The sequence below is a fragment of the Argopecten irradians genome, chromosome 2, assembly GCF_041381155.1.
Source record: "Argopecten irradians isolate NY chromosome 2, Ai_NY, whole genome shotgun sequence".
In the NCBI taxonomy this organism is placed as follows: domain Eukaryota; kingdom Metazoa; phylum Mollusca; class Bivalvia; order Pectinida; family Pectinidae; genus Argopecten; species Argopecten irradians.
The window spans coordinates 68,587,528-68,604,654 of record NC_091135.1 but is presented as its reverse complement, the minus strand read 5'-3'; the positions used below and the strand labels follow the sequence as shown (position 1 = coordinate 68,604,654).

At 37.5% G+C, this 17,127-nt stretch overlaps 1 protein-coding gene across 4 annotated transcripts in view; it reads left to right on the top strand.

Annotated features, from left to right (window-relative positions):
• Positions 1 to 17,127, top strand: part of LOC138316318 (phosphatidylinositol-3-phosphatase SAC1-like) — a 52,319-nt gene that overhangs the window by 7,827 nt on the left and 27,365 nt on the right. Inside the window, exons 3-9 of one of the 4 annotated variants that reach the window (XM_069257977.1) lie at positions 4,442 to 4,522; positions 5,035 to 5,162; positions 8,401 to 8,550; positions 9,542 to 9,635; positions 9,946 to 10,133; positions 10,936 to 11,019; positions 13,640 to 13,708. In XM_069257977.1, the coding sequence (XP_069114078.1) occupies positions 4,442 to 4,522; positions 5,035 to 5,162; positions 8,401 to 8,550; positions 9,542 to 9,635; positions 9,946 to 10,133; positions 10,936 to 11,019; positions 13,640 to 13,708 (794 nt within the window). Of the gene's footprint in view, positions 1 to 4,441; positions 4,523 to 5,034; positions 5,163 to 6,851; positions 6,891 to 7,420; positions 7,450 to 8,130; positions 8,138 to 8,400; positions 8,551 to 9,541; positions 9,636 to 9,945; positions 10,134 to 10,935; positions 11,020 to 13,639; positions 13,709 to 17,127 lie in introns of those variants that run through there. The other 3 variants (XM_069257979.1, XM_069257978.1, XM_069257980.1) reach the window with 3 other exon arrangements.

The window sequence follows — 17,127 nt, the reverse complement described above, 5'->3', positions numbered from 1 at the left end:
AAACATTTGGATTTTATTCGTGGCAGTGTTATTTGGTGGATGAAAAAAAAATACGAATTTAAAACTGCGGTCAAATTTGAATGATATATGTATCTTATGACATTAGACAACACAGACCTTGAATTTAATACTGCGTGGAGTAAAAATATTAAAAAAAAAACGGGAAAATTATCGCCAACAAAATGTCAAGGCTGTATACCTGATTCAACAATTGCAGCCCCGCTCTACTTGAATTATACTCCATCTTTCTTTAGCTCAACTTCCTTTTTCCTGTTTTTTTATACACATAAGTCTCCACAATCAAACTTACTCCAGCTTTGATATCTCCATTGGCGGGGGATCTGAATGACTATGTCCTTGTTTTTCATACACATAAGTCTCCACAATCAAACTTACTCCAGCTTTGATATCTCCATTGGCGGGGGATCTGAATGACTATGTCCTTGTTTTTCATACACATAAGTCTCCACAATCAAACTTACAAATATCTTACTCCCGTTTTGATATCTCCATTGGCGGGGGGGGATCTGAATGACTATGTCCTTGTTTTTCATACACATAAGTCTCCACAATCAAACTTACTCCAGCTTTGATATCTCCATCGGCGGGGGATCTGAATGACTATGTCCTTGTTTTTCATACACATAAGTCTCCACAATCAAACTTACTTCAGCTTTGATATCTCCATTGGCGGGGGATCTGAATGACTATGTCCTTGTTTTTCATACACATAAGTCTCCACAATCAAACTTCCTCCAGCTTAGATATCTCCATTGGCGGGGGATCTGAATGACTATGTCCTTGTTTTTCATACACATAAGTCTCCACAATCAAACTTACTCCAGCTTTGATATCTCCATCGGCGGGGGAGCTCTGAATGACTATGTCCTTGTTTTTCATACACATAAGTCTCCACAATCAAACTTACTCCAGCTTTGATATCTCCATTGCGGGGGATCTGAATGACTATGTCCTTGTTTTTCATACACATAAGTCTCCACAATCAAACTTACTCCAGCTTTGATATCTCCATTGGCGGGGGATCTGAATGACTATGTCCTTGTTTTTTCATACACATAAGTCTCCACAATCAAACTTACTCCAGCTTTGATATCTCCATTGGCGGGGGATCTGAATGACTATGTCCTTGTTTTTTTATACACATAAGTCTCCACAATCAAACTTACTCCAGCTTTGATATCTCCATTGGCGGGGGATCTGAATGACTATGTCCTTGTTTTTCATACACATAAGCCTCCACAATCAAACTTACTTCAGCTTTGATATCTCCATCGGCGGGGGATCTGAATGACTATGTCCTTGTTTTTCATACACATAAGCCTCCACAATCAAACTTACTTCAGCTTTGATATCTCCATCGGCGGGGGATCTGAATGACTATGTCCTTGTTTTTCATACACATAAGTCTCCACAATCAAACTTACTCCAGCTTTGATATCTCCATTGGCGGGGGATCTGAATGACTATGTCCTTGTTTTTCATACACATAAGTCTCCACAATCAAACTTACTCCAGCTTTGATATCTCCATTGGCGGGGGATCTGAATGACTATGTCCTTGTTTTTCATACACATAAGTCTCCACAATCAAACTTACTTCAGCTTTGATATCTCCATTGGCGGGGGATCTGAATGACTATGTCCTTGTTTTTCATACACATAAGTCTCCACAATCAAACTTACTCCAGCTTTGATATCTCCATTGGCTGGGGATCTGAATGACTATGTCCTTGTTTTTCATACACATAAGTCTCCACAATCAAACTTACTTCAGCTTTGATATCTCCATCGGCGGGGGATCTGAATGACTATGTCCTTGTTTTTCATACACATAAGTCTCCACAATCAAACTTACTCCAGCTTTGATATCTCCATTGGCGGGGGATCTGAATGACTATGTCCTTGTTTTTCATACACATAAGTCTCCACAATCAAACTTACTCCAGCTTTGATATCTCCATTGGCGGGGGATCTGAATGACTATGTCCTTGTTTTTTATACACATAAGTCTCCACAATCAAACTTCCTCCAGCTTAGATATCTCCATTGGCGGGGGATCTGAATGACTATGTCCTTATTTTTCATACACATAAGTCTCCACAATCAAACTTACTCCAGCTTTGATATCTCCATTGGCGGGGGATCTGAATGACTATGTCCTTGTTTTTCATACACATAAGTCTCCACAATCAAACTTACTCCAGCTTTGATATCTCCATTGGCGGGGGATCTGAATGACTATGTCCTTGTTTTTCATACACATAAGTCTCCACAATCAAACTTACTCCCACTTTGATATCTCCATTGGCGGGGGATCTGAATGACTATGTCCTTGTTTTTCATACACATAAGTCTCCACAATCAAACTTACTCCAGCTTTGATATCTCCATTGGCGGGGGATCTGAATGACTATGTCCCTGTTTTTCATACACATAAGTCTCCACAATCAAACTTACTCCAGCTTTGATATCTCCATTGGCGGGGGATCTGAATGACTATGTCCTTGTTTTTCATACACATAAGTCTCCACAATCAAACTTACTCCAGCTTTGATATCTCCATTGGCGGGGGATCTGAATGACTATGTCCTTGTTTTTCATACACATAAGTCTCCACAATCAAACTTACTCCAGCTTTGATATCTCCATTGGCGGGGGATCTGAATGACTATGTCCTTGTTTTTCATACACATAAGTCTCCACAATCAAACTTACTCCAGCTTTGATATCTCCATTGGCGGGGGATCTGAATGACTATGTCCTTGTTTTTCATACACATAAGTCTCCACAATCAAACTTCCTCCAGCTTAGATATCTCCATTGGCGGGGGATCTGAATGACTATGTCCTTGTTTTTCATACACATAAGTCTCCACAATCAAACTTACTCCAGCTTTGATATCTCCATTGGCGGGGGATCTGAATGACTATGTCCTTGTTTTTCATACACATAAGTCTCCACAATCAAACTTACTCCAGCTTTGATATCTCCATTGGCGGGGGATCTGAATGACTATGTCCTTGTTTTTCATACACATAAGTCTCCCACAATCAAACTTCCTCCAGCTTAGATATCTCCATTGGCGGGGGATCTGAATGACTATGTCCTTGTTTTTCATACACATAAGTCTCCACAATCAAACTTACTTCAGCTTTGATATCTCCATCGGCGGGGGATCTGAATGACTATGTCCTTGTTTTTCATACACATAAGTCTCCACAATCAAACTTACTCCAGCTTTGATATCTCCATTGGCGGGGGATCTGAATGACTATGTCCTTGTTTTTCATACACATAAGTCTCCACAATCAAACTTACTTCAGCTTTGATATCTCCATTGGCGGGGGATCTGAATGACTATGTCCTTGTTTTTCATACACATAAGTCTCCACAATCAAACTTACTTCAGCTTTGATATCTCCATTGGCGGGGGATCTGAATGACTATGTCCTTGTTTTTCATACACATAAGTCTCCACAATCAAACTTACTCCAGCTTTGATATCTCCATTGGCGGGGGATCTGAATGACTATGTCCTTGTTTTATATTATTTATTGTGTTATTAGACATATATATACATGATTAAACACTATACAATTATGGCCCTCTGTGGAGGGATACATCTAGAATTGTCTCCCTGGAAAGAGTCATTTTCTCGAGGGCGAAGCCCTAGATGTATGCCGACACATAGGGACATAATTAATTTATTATACCGAACAAAATTAAAAAAAAAAAAACTCTGTTAAAAGAACCCATGAAGATATTTCCCGACAACAACGTTGCTAAATTTGTTGAGCTACAAAAAATAAGCAACAACGTTGCCATTGTTGGGTGACGTTGCAGATGACGTCAACTTCCGGTCACATGCTGAACTTCCAAGAGGTTATTTCCCTGGGGTTATTTCCCTCGCCTTCCAATTCCGGGGAAACATCTAACTTATTCAATGTCATGTGATCAAGTTTAATCCAATCAGAACATTCTAAATGAAAGTGAGGTATAATAACAATTATTGTTCAAAAGATGAATATCATTTATGCTCTGTCGGCTGTGGAGCATCTTTAAGGTCACATGTTTTAAATCCAAATTTAAAAAAAAGAAATTCCTTGCAACAAGCACTTTAAGTATCACTGTAGCAGTGAAGTAATACATGTTCCCTGCCTATCTCCACTACATGTAGCTATTACACTACAGGTGGCATCAACCTTGACATGAGCAAAGAAAAGTGGGGAAGCCACTTGAGTTAATTTTCTAAAATAGCACTGGTGGCCTTGACCTTCACTTCACATTCATGAAATTCAAAAACATCTAAATTTATTGAATCTTTAAAAATATATACAATTTTGTGGAAAGCAATGAAGAAATGAAGCTTTCTGAATACTGATAATACTATATAATTTAAATGTTATATCTTTGTGTTTCAGCACCACAGTCTATGGTACCAGGAACAGATACATTTAAACAACAGATCTATGGAATCTTTGGTGTGGTTCGACTAACAGCAGGTTTGTCACTGGGCTGACATTTTTATTTCTCCTTTGAAAAGTACACTTCATATAGATATCACTGTGTTGGTAGCAGAAGTATTACATAAAGTTCACTTTTGTTGAAATCTGCTTCTAATTACATTTTTACCCTGAAGGTCTGAAGTCAAAGTCACTGTCATGAAAAGGAAATAATGAAGCCTAGAAAACTAATATTGGATAGGTAGAATGCTTGGATGAAAAGAGATTTAAAATCACACTAAAGGCATATTTTAACTGATTCTAGTACTTTTGGGGTGAAAACCTCAGAATTTTGGTGGATGTTGAGAATTTGTGTTGAAGTTTATACATTTTACAAAGTTGTATCTGATTTTACTTACTATAATTACATACATAGACCAATGGAAACATGTTCATTGTGGTTTTCAGATGGACTTTAAACATTATAATTATTGGTAATTTTTGACATGCTTATGATTTTGAGAGATGTATGGCTGAAGGAGGTCCTTTTTATTTCTATTTGTGTTTTTTAGGACCATACCTGATCGTGATCACAGGCCGAGAGAAGGTGGGAGAAATTGATGGTCACATGATATGGCGGGTCACCAATACATCCATGTACTCCTACCAAAAGACCATGCTCCATCTCACAGAGAAACAGGTAAGAGATATTTAATAAAACAAAAACAAAAAGGTCATGCTCCATCTAAAAGAGAAACAGGTGAGAGATATTTAATAAAACAAAAACCAAAAGACCAGGCTCCATCCCACAGAGAAACAGGTAAGAGATATTCACTAACACAAAAACAAAAAGACCATGCTCCATCTCACAGAGAAACAGGTAAGAGATATTTACTAAAACAAAAACAAAAAGACCATGCTCCATCTCACAGAGAAACAGGTAAGAGATATTCACTAAAACAAAAACAAAAAGATCATGCTCCATCTCACAGAGAAACAGTTAAGAGATATTTACTAAAACACAAAAAGATCATGCTCCATCTCACAGAAACAGGTAAGAGATATTCACTAACACAAAAAGACCATGCTCCAAAAGACCAGGCTCCATCTAAAAGAGAAACAGGTGAGAGATATTTACTAACACAAAAAGACCATGCTCCATCTCACAGAGAAACAGGTAAGAGATATTTACTAACACAAAAAGACCATGCTCCATCTCACACAGAAACAGTTAAGAGATATTTACTAACACAAAAAGACCATGCTCCATCTCACAGAGAAACAGGTAAGAGATATTCACTAACACAAAAAGACCATGCTCCAAAAGACCATGCTCCATCTCACAGATTTAAGGTAAGAGATATTTACTAAAACAAAAACAAAAAGATCATGCTCCATCTCACAGAGAAACAGGTAAGAGATATTTACTAAAACAAAAACAAAAAGATCATGCTCCATCTAAAAGAGAAACAGGTAAGAGATATTCACTAACACAAAAACAAAAAGACCATGCTCCATCTCACAGAGAAACAGGTGAGAGATATTTACTAACACAAAAAGACCAGGCTCCATCTCACAGAGAAACAGGTAAGAGATATTTACTAACACAAAAAGACCAGGCTCCATCTCACAGAGAAACAGGTAAGAGATATTTACTAACACAAAAAGACCATGCTCCATCTCACAGAGAAACAGTTAAGAGATATTTACTAACACAAAAAGACCATGCTCCATCTCACAGAGAAACAGGTAAGAGATATTCACTAACACAAAAAGACCATGCTCCAAAAGACCAGGCTCCATCTAAAAGAGAAACAGGTGAGAGATATTTACTAACACAAAAAGACCATGCTCCATCTCACAGAGAAACAGGTAAGAGATATTCACTAACACAAAAAGACCATGCTCCAAAAGACCATGCTCCATCTCACAGATTTAAGGTAAGAGATATTTACTATGCTCCAAAAGACCATGCTCCATCTCACAGATTTAAGGTAAGAGATATTTACTAAAACAAAAACAAAAAGATCATGCTCCATCTCACAGAGAAACAGGTAAGAGATATTCACTAACACAAAAACAAAAAGACCATGCTCCATCTCACAGAGAAACAGTTAAGAGATATTTACTAAAACAAAAACAAAAAGACTATGCTCCATCTCACAGAGAAACAGGTAAGAGATATTTACTAAAACAAAAACAAAAAGATCATGCTCATGCTCCATCTCACAGAGAAACAGGTAAGAGATATTTACTAAGAGATATTTACTAACACAAAAAGACCATGCTCCATCTCACAGAGAAACAGTTAAGAGATATTTACTAAAACAAAAACAAAAAGACCATGCTCCATCTCACAGAGAAACAGGTAAGAGATATTTACTAAAACAAAAACAAAAAGACCATGCTCCATCTCACAGAGAAACAGGTAAGAGATATTTACTAAAACAAAAACAAAAAGATCATGCTCCATCTCACAGAGAAACAGGTAAGAGATATTTACTAACACAAAAAGACCATGCTCCATCTCACAGACAAACAGTTAAGAGATATTTACTTAAACAAAAACAAAAAGACTATGCTCCATCTCACAGAGAAACAGTTAAGAGATATTTACGAAAACAAAAACAAAAAGATCATGCTCCATCTCACAGAGAAACAGTTAAGAGATATTTACTAAAAACAAAAACAAAATGCTTCATCTCACAGAGAAACAGATAAGAGATATTCACTAACACAAAAAGACCATGCTCCATCTCACAGACAAACAGTTAAGAGATATTTACTAAAACAAAAAGACCATGCTTCATCTCACAGAGAAACAGATAAGAGATATTCACTAACACAAAAAGACCATGCTCCATCTCACAGACAAACAGGTAAGAGATATTTACTAACACAAAAAGACCATGCTCCATCTCACAGAGAAACAGTTAAGAGATATTCACTTAAACAAAAAGATCATGCTCCATCTCACAGAGAAACAGGTAAGAGATATTTACTAAAACGAAAACAAAAAGACCATGCTCCATCTCACAGAAACAGTTAAGAGATATTTACTAAAACAAAAACAAAAAGACCATGCTTCATCTCACAGAGAAACAGATAAGAGATATTCACTAACACAAAAAGACCATGCTCCATCTCACAGACAAACAGTTAAGAGATATTTACTTAAACAAAAACAAAAAGACTATGCTCCATCTCACAGAGAAACAGTTAAGAGATATTTACGAAAACAAAAACAAAAAGATCATGCTCCATCTCACAGAGAAACAGTTAAGAGATATTTACTAAAACAAAAAGACCATGCTTCATCTCACAGAGAAACAGATAAGAGATATTCACTAACACAAAAAGACCATGCTCCATCTCACAGACAAACAGTTAAGAGATATTTACGAAAACAAAAACAAAAAGATCATGCTCCATCTCACAGAGAAACAGTTAAGAGATATTCACTTAAACAAAATGATCATGCTCCATCTCACGGAGAAACAGGTAAGAGATATTTACTTAAACAAAAACAAAAAGACCATGTTCCATCTCACAGAGAAACTGTTAATAGATATTTACTAAAACAAAAACAAAAAGACTATGCTCCATCTCATAGAGAAACAGATAAGAGATATTTACTAACACAAAAAGATCATGCTCCATTTCACAGAGAAACAGGTGAGAGATATTTACTAACACTAAAAGATCATGCTCCATTTCACAGAGAAACAAGTAAGAGATATTTACTGACACAAAATGAAGTTGATCATATAAAACAAGTTTTTGAATGATAAGGAATTAATTGCCGTGCCTTGATTGTCTTGGAATAGACCATGGTTTTTTTTAATTTAAGAAAAATATCTTTTCGTCCTCTCTGATTATTTTTGTATTTTTCAATAAGCAGTCATCTGTTTCTGTCATTTCGTACCCTTACTTTGTAGGTAATGGACAACAGAACCTACCAGTCCATGATAGAACTGGCCCTGAAGACCGAGAGCTACTACTTTTCCACCACCTACGACATCACACACTCTTTACAGAGACTACAGAATACCAGCCCTGATTTCCTCAGCATGTCTCTACATGAACGTGTAAGTTTTATTGACAATATTAACTGAACAGGATCAAGCAGCTGTAATATAAACCAATAAATATACAGGTAAATAGCTAATGATGTCATATTATCAAAAAAGAATTAATTTTGATGGTTGATTGTTCCTGGGCACCACACTATAGATTTGAATCAAACCTATTTATCCACTTAAATGAAGGGAGACGTGCTGCAGTTGTAATTGCTAGTTTAGTTTTTGGTACTTCCAAAGAGTTGTATTGATATTTAATTTTCTTATATAATTAAGTTATTGTTAATCATTTTGATGCCGCATGTTATTGTATTTCGTATTTTGCGTCTTATGTGCAATAGGTCTAACAGCAGTTAACTGTAACTTTACTTACAAAATTAAATTACTACAGAATGTTGTTAGGTATGGAAACCTATAGTACATCTAAATCACAATTAAATGGTGTACAGTGTAATGAACTTTAAAATTACTCATTACAGATCATTTAGACCTTGACCAGGTCAATTAGATTTTGACCAAAAATACATAGGTCAAAGAATATCTCAATCTGATTACGTCCCATTAGGGGTCACATTCTGGTGACCTTTTGAATCGGCCAATAAAATTGTTAGTTTTAGAATCTTGGAAATAAATTTTAGGGGATGGAAATTGTTTGCAAGAGCTGTCAGAATCAATGCCATGTACATAATCATCTCGCCCAATGAGCACAATGTAAATTAATTATGGTGGGCTTGGACGAAATATCATTTTCAGTTGATGTTGCTAGTTTGCATTTAAACTGAAGTTCAAAGGATAGAAAGGTCACCAGAACATGACCTCCAATAGGACGATGTGGGATCCTCTATGAAATGGAGTGAGTATCTGATTGAAGAATATCTCTATCCACCATCACAACACGGTGGTGTTGTTGGTCCCTCACACCATACACACGTAGTCCTGTTTAGAAGTTATGTTGGTGTTTTTGTGATGGTCCTGGTTAGGTGAGTTCATTGTTTTACAGGCAGATGCTCGTTTCCTGTGGAACAGTCACCTGATGAAGGAGTTGACACAACAACCAGAACTGGGTCGATACAGTCTTCCTATTCTCCTCGGCTGTATCCTTTATTGTCAGCTTATATATAGTAAGGAATAGTCAATCATGAAAAATGCTTTCATACAAATGATTGTAATAACTTTGTCATTGAAATTAAGGTGGTTGTTTTTTTATTCAAACAAAAATACATTAAAACCAGTGTGAATCCGTTATCACATCATAATTCTATAACTCTACACCAGTGTGAATCCTCTAAAACATTATAATTCTATAATTCTACCCCAGTGTGAATCCTCTAAAACATTATAATTCTATAATTCTATCCCAGTGTGAATCCTCTAAAACATTATAATTCTATAACTCCACACCAGTCATCACTGTGAATTCTTGTAATATCAACAATAAACCATTTGACTACATTCTGATCTCCCGACGGTGTATATACCGGGCAGGGACACGGTTCTATGTACGAGGGATTGACACAGAGGGACAGGTGGCCAACTATGTGGAAACGGAACAGATCGTGCAATATCAGGGGCAGAAGTGTTCACTTGTACAGGTAAGGAATATCTGAAATATCTCATAGGTTGATTAGATATTAGGTACACATGTAGGTACTTCAGTTACACTTGTACAGGTAAGGAATATCTGAAATATCTCATTAGTACAGGTAGATATTTGGTTGGTACTACAGTTAGATATGTCCAATATTATGTTAGTGTAAGTGCTGCATATAAACTAGTTGGTTCAGGAGAACTGTTAGAGTAAGGTATGTATGTTGTTGGTATAGACATAGTAAGGTTTGGTATGACTCTGGTAGTATAAGCTGTAATGTTACACCATGTAAATACAAATGTATTAGGTTCAAATGATGATCAGATGCATTCTGGTAGTATAAGCTGTAATGTTACACCATGTAAATATTAGGTTCAAATGATGATCAGATGCATTCTGGTAGTATAAGCTGTAATGTTACACCATGTAAATATTAGGTTCAAATGATGATCAGATGCATTCTGGTAGTATAAGCTGTAATGTTACACCATGTAAATATTAGGTTCAAATGATGATCAGATGCATTCTGGTAGTATAAGCTGTAATGTTACACCATGTAAATATTAGGTTCAGATGCATTCTGGTAGTATAAGCTGTAATGTTACACCATGTAAATATTAGGTTCAAATGATGATCAGATGCATTCTGGTAGTATAAGCTGTAATGTTACACCATGTAAATATTAGGTTCAAATGATGATCAGACAGCGCAGATCTAGATCAGATGTGTGTTTATGTGTTGAGAATTTCCTGATTTCACCATTGTCAGTAAATTGTAATTGTTTTTATACATTTGGGTTTTTTCAGACTAGGGGATCAATACCAGTATTTTGGAAACAGCGACCAAACTTAAAATATAAACCAAAGATAGCCATAGACTCAGCTAGTCATGTGAGTACATCTACCTTCTACAGTTTATGAATGAGCGATTATACATGCTGCCCCTATTGCATGATTGTAAAAGACAACTAAATTTAGAATCTGATGTTTTCTCTTCTTTCTAACTAGCTTTCTTCTTCCTTAAGTCTCCCTTGACACCACCTCACTTTCGGCCTTCTGTTGAGCACTCGATCTGTGAGGTTATAAGGTGACTGGGTGGGGTGTGTTACTTGGTGTCTTCGTTAGCATTTTTAGCTCACCTAGCACAAATTTTGGCTCTGATCCCTCAGGGGCAGGAAGGGCGGGACCCAATAGGGGAAATAGGGGTAAATCCTTTAAATCGCTACTAGTCATAGAGTTCTGCATGGATTGTAATCAAATTTTGCCAGAAACATCCTTAGAGGAAAGGGAATAGAGTTTGTATAAATTTTGGCTCTAACCCCCCGGGACAGGAGGGACAGTGCCCAAAAGGGGAAATAGTGGTAAATCCTTTAAACCACTACTTAAGTCATAGAGTTCTGCCTGGATTATAACCAAATTGCCAGAAACCTCCTCTGGGGAAGGGCAACAGAGTTTGTATACATTTTGGCTCTGGCCCCTGGAGGCAGAAGGGGAGGGCCCAATAGCGTTATAGAGATAAATCCTTGAAATTGCTATAGTCATAGAGTTCTGCATGGATTGCTACCAAATTTGGCCAGAAAATACCTCTGGGGAAGGGGAACAGAATTTGAATAAATTTTGGCCTTCTGGAGCAGAATGAGTGGGGCCGAGTAGTAAAATTAGAGGTAAATGTTTAAATTCCTGCAGAAAAGGAACAATGAACTTTTATTTAGAACATGACTTGGCATTACAAACCAGGTGAGCCCTCTGGGCATCTTGGTCAGTAATATAACACTATAAAAAGGGTAACAATTTCTCTACACAAGAAGACACAACAGGAGTATACCGCAGTCTCCAAAAATATGCACCGCACACTATATGCAAGCTACACACCACATACATGGGAGACCATCCTTACATGACCCTGGCTGTTAATAAGATGTTGGTTAATCAAACAAACAAACAAAAAGCATGGACCTACAAAAAGAAAACAGTAAATTGATTTTAGTTTCTAATTTTTCACACTGCATGTCCCAATGGCTACCTTATATTCTACTCTTGGTCTTGAACAATAGCTTGTAGCTTATTTTAACTTGATGGGAATGGGAAACAAATATCTTTTTATGGGCTGTCTGATGTGCAGCATGAGATATTCCAGCATCACACAGATCTTATGATTATGTAATTGTGTTGTTTTGTTGTTCAGCACGAGGTATTCCAGCGTCACACAGATCTTATGATTATGTAATTGTGTTGTTTTGTTGTGCAGCACGAGGTATTCCAGCGTCACACAGATCTTATGATTATGCAAATTGTGTTGTTTTGTTGTGCAGCACGAGGTATTCCAGCATCACACAGATCTTATGATTATGTAATTGCGTTGTTTTGTTGTGCAGCACGAGATATTCCAGCATCACACAGATCTTATGATTATGTAATTGTGTTGTTTTTTGTTGTGCAGCATGAGATATTCCAGCATCATACAGATCTTATGATTATGTAATTGTGTTGTTTTGTTGTGCATCACGAGATATTCCAGCGTCACACAGATCTTATGATTATGTAATTGTGTTGTTTTGTTGTGCAGCATGAGGTATTCCAGCATCACACAGATCTTATGATTATGTAATTGTGTTGTTTTGTTGTGCAGCATGAGGTATTCCAGCATCACACAGATCTTATGATTATGTAATTGTGTTGTTTTGTTGTGCACCACGAGATATTCCAGCGTCACACAGATCTTATGATTATGTAATTGTGTTGTTTTGTTGTGCAGCACGAGGTATTCCAGCATCACACAGATCTTATGATTATGTAATTGTGTTGTTTTGTTGTGCAGCATGAGGTATTCCAGCATCACACAGATCTTATGATTATGTAATTGTGTTGTTTTGTTGTGCAGCACGAGATATTCCAGCGTCACACAGATCTTATGATTATGTAATTGTGTTGTTTTGTTGTGCAGCATGAGATATTCCAGCGTCACACAGATCTTATGATTATGTAATTGTGTTGTTTTGTTGTGCAGCACGAGATATCCCAGCATCATACAGATCTTATGATTATGTAATTGTGTTGTTTTGTTGTGCAGCACGAGGTATTCCAGCGTCACACAGATCTTATGATTATGTAATTGTGTTGTTTTGTTGTGCAGCACGAGGTATTCCAGCATCACACAGATCTTATGATTATGTAATTGTGTTGTTTTGTTGTGCAGCACGAGGTATTCCAGCATCACACAGATCTTATGATTATGTAATTGTGTTGTTTTGTTGTGCAGCACGAGATATTCCAGCGTCACACAGATCTTATGATTATGTAATTGTGTTGTTTTGTTGTGCAGCATGAGATATTCCAGCGTCACACAGATCTTATGATTATGTAATTGTGTTGTTTTGTTGTGCAGCACGAGATATCCCAGCATCATACAGATCTTATGATTATGTAATTGTGTTGTTTTGTTGTGCAGCACGAGGTATTCCAGCGTCACACAGATCTTATGATTATGTAATTGTGTTGTTTTGTTGTGCAGCACGAGGTATTCCAGCGTCATATAGAGGACCAGGTGTATTACTACGGGGAACAAGTAGCAGTCAATTTGGTGAGTGTGATATAGACGGATAATTCTGGTAATGGAGCTGGCATAGCTTGTTATATAGACGGATAAGTCTGGTAATGGAGCTGGCATAGCTTGTTATATAGACGGATAAGTCTGGTAATGGAGCTGACATAGCTTGTATTATAGAGAGAGATAAGTCTGGTAAAGGAGCTGGCATAGCTTGTTATATAGACGGATAAGTCTGGTAATGGAGCTGGCATAGCTTGTTATATAGACGGATAAGTCTGGTAATGGAGCTGGCATAGCTTGTTATATAGACGGATAAGTCTGGTAATGGAGCTGGCATAGCTTGTTATATAGACGGATAAGTCTGGTAATGGAGCTGGCATAGCTTGTTATATAGACGGGTAATGGAGCTAGCATAGCTAGTTATATAGAGGTATAAGTCTGGTAATGGAGCTGGCATAGCTAGTAATATAGACAGATAATTCTGGTAATGGAGCTGGCATAGCTTGTTATATAGACGGATAAGTCTGGTAATGGAGCTGGCATAGCTTGTTATATAGACAGATAAGTCTGTTAATGGAGCTGGCATAGCTAGTTATATAGACATATAAGTGTGGTAATGGAGCTGGCATAGCCAGTTATATAGACGTATAAGTCTAGTAATGGAGCTGGCATAGCTTGTTATATTGACGGATAAGTCTGGTAATGGAGCTGGCATAGCTTGTTATCTAGACGGATAAGTCTGGTAATGGAGCTGGCATAGCTTGTTATATAGACAGATAAGTCTGGTAATGGAGCTGGCATAGCTTGTTATATTGACGGATAAGTCTGGTAATGGAGCTGGCATAGCTTGTTATATAGACGGATAAGTCTGGTAATGGAGCTGGCATAGCTTGTTATATAGACGGATAAGTCTGGTAATGGAGCTGGCATAGCTTGTTATATAGACATATAAGTCTGGTAATGGAGCTGGCATAGCTAGTTATATAGACATATAAGTCTGGTAATGGAGCTGGCATAGCTTGTTATATATACGGATAAGTCTGGTAATGGAGCTGGCATAGCTAGTTATATAGACGTATAAGTCTGGTAATGGAGCTGGCATAGCTAGTTATATAGACGGATAAGTCTGGTAATGGAGCTGGCATAGCTTGTTATATAGACGGATAAGTCTGGTAATGGAGCTGGCATAGCTAGTTATATAGACGGATAAGTCTGGTAATGGAGCTGGCATAGCTTGTTATATAGACGGGTAATGGAGCTAGCATAGCTAGTTATAAAGAGGTATAAGTCTGGTAATGGAGCTGGCATAGCTAGTAATATAGACAGATAATTTTGGTAATGGAGCTGGCATAGCTTGTTATATAGACGGATAAGTCTGGTAATGGAGCTGGCATAGCTAGTTATATAGACATATAAGTCTGGTAATGGAGCTGGCATAGCTTGTTATATAGACGGATAAGTCTGGTAATGGAGCTGGCATAGCTAGTTATATAGACGGATAAGTCTGGTAATGGAGCTGGCATAGCTTGTTATATAGAGGGGTAATGGAGCTAGCATAGCTAGTTATATAGAGGTATAAGTCTGGTAATGGAGCTGGCATAGCTAGTAATATAGACAGATAATTCTGGTAATGGAGCTGGCATAGCTTGTTATATAGACGGATAAGTCTGGTAATGGAGCTGGCATAGCTTGTTATATAGACAGATAAGTCTGTTAATGGAGCTGGCATAGCTAGTTATATAGACATATAAGTCTGTTAATGGAGCTGGCATAGCTAGTTATATAGACATATAAGTCTGGTAATGGAGCTGGCATAGCCAGTTATATAGACGTATAAGTCTAGTAATGGAGCTGGCATAGCTTGTTATATTGACGGATAAGTCTGGTAATGGAGCTGGCATAGCTTGTTATCTAGACGGATAAGTCTGGTAATGGAGCTGGCATAGCTTGTTATATAGACAGATAAGTCTGGTAATGGAGCTGGCATAGCTTGTTATATTGACGGATAAGTCTGGTAATGGAGCTGGCATAGCTTGTTATATAGACGGATAAGTCTGGTAATGGAGCTGGCATAGCTTGTTATATAGACGGATAAGTCTGGTAATGGAGCTGGCATAGCTTGTTATATAGACAGATAAGTCTGGTAATGGAGCTGGCATAGCTTGTTATATAGACGGATAAGTCTGGTAATGGAGCTGGCATAGCTAGTTATATAGACATACAAGTCTGGTAATGGAGCTGGCATAGCTAGTTATATATACGGATAAGTCTGGTAATGGAGCTGGCATAGCTAATTATATAGACGTATAAGTCTGGTAATGGAGCTGGCATAGCTAGTTATATAGACGGATAAGTCTGGTAATGGAGCTGGCATAGCTTGTTATATAGACGGATAAGTCTGGTAATGGAGCTGGCATAGCTTGTTATATAGACAGATAAGTCTGGTAATGGAGCTGGCATAGCTTGTTATATAGACGGATACAGGTAATGGAGCTAGCATAGCTAGTTATATAGAGGTATAAGTCTGGTAATGGAGCTGGCATAGCTAGTAATATAGACAGATAATTCTGGTAATGGAGCTGGCATAGCTAGTTATATAGACGGATAAGTCTGGTAATGGAGCTGGCGTGGCTAGTTATTTATACGGATAAGTCTGGTAATGGAGCTGGCATAGCTAATTATATAGACGTATAAGTCTGGTAATGGAGCTGGCATAGCTTGTTATATAGACGGATAAGTCTGGTAATGGAGCTGGCATAGCTTGTTATATAGACGGATAAGTCTGGTAATGGAGCTGGCATAGCTTGTTATATAGACAGAAAAGTCTAAGTTGTGAAAATAAATGACCTTGACCTACTTTGAAGGACACAGGGGTCAAATAGGCTAAAATCTTTGAACGACTTCTTCTAATTAACCAAAAGGTCCAGGATACTCATATTTGGCCTGTAGCATTCTGGGATGAAGGGCTACCAAAGGTGTGAAAATTAATGATCTTGACGTTCTTTCAAGATTACAGGGGTCAAATAGGCTAAATTCTTTGAACGATTTTTGTTAACTAACCCAAAAGTCCAGGATACTCATATTTTGCTGGTGGCATGCTGCGATGAAGGTTTACCATAGTTATAAAAATGAATTACCTTGACCTTCTTTCAAGGTCACGGGGGTCAATTAAGCTAAAATCTTTAAACTACACCTTTTAATTAGCCGAAAGGTCCAGGGTATTCATATTTAGTCAGTAGCATGCTGAGATAAAGGGCTATCAAAGTTGTGGAAATTAATGACCTTGACCTACTTTTAAGGTCATGAGAGTCAAATATTCCAAAATTTTGAATTTTGAACTTCTTCTCAAGTTCTACCAGTGTGATTAAGCTGAAACCTGCATGAAATGATCCTGACATGGTCCCGACCAAGTGTTGTTATATTTTATGTCGATCCAAAATCCAAGATGGCTG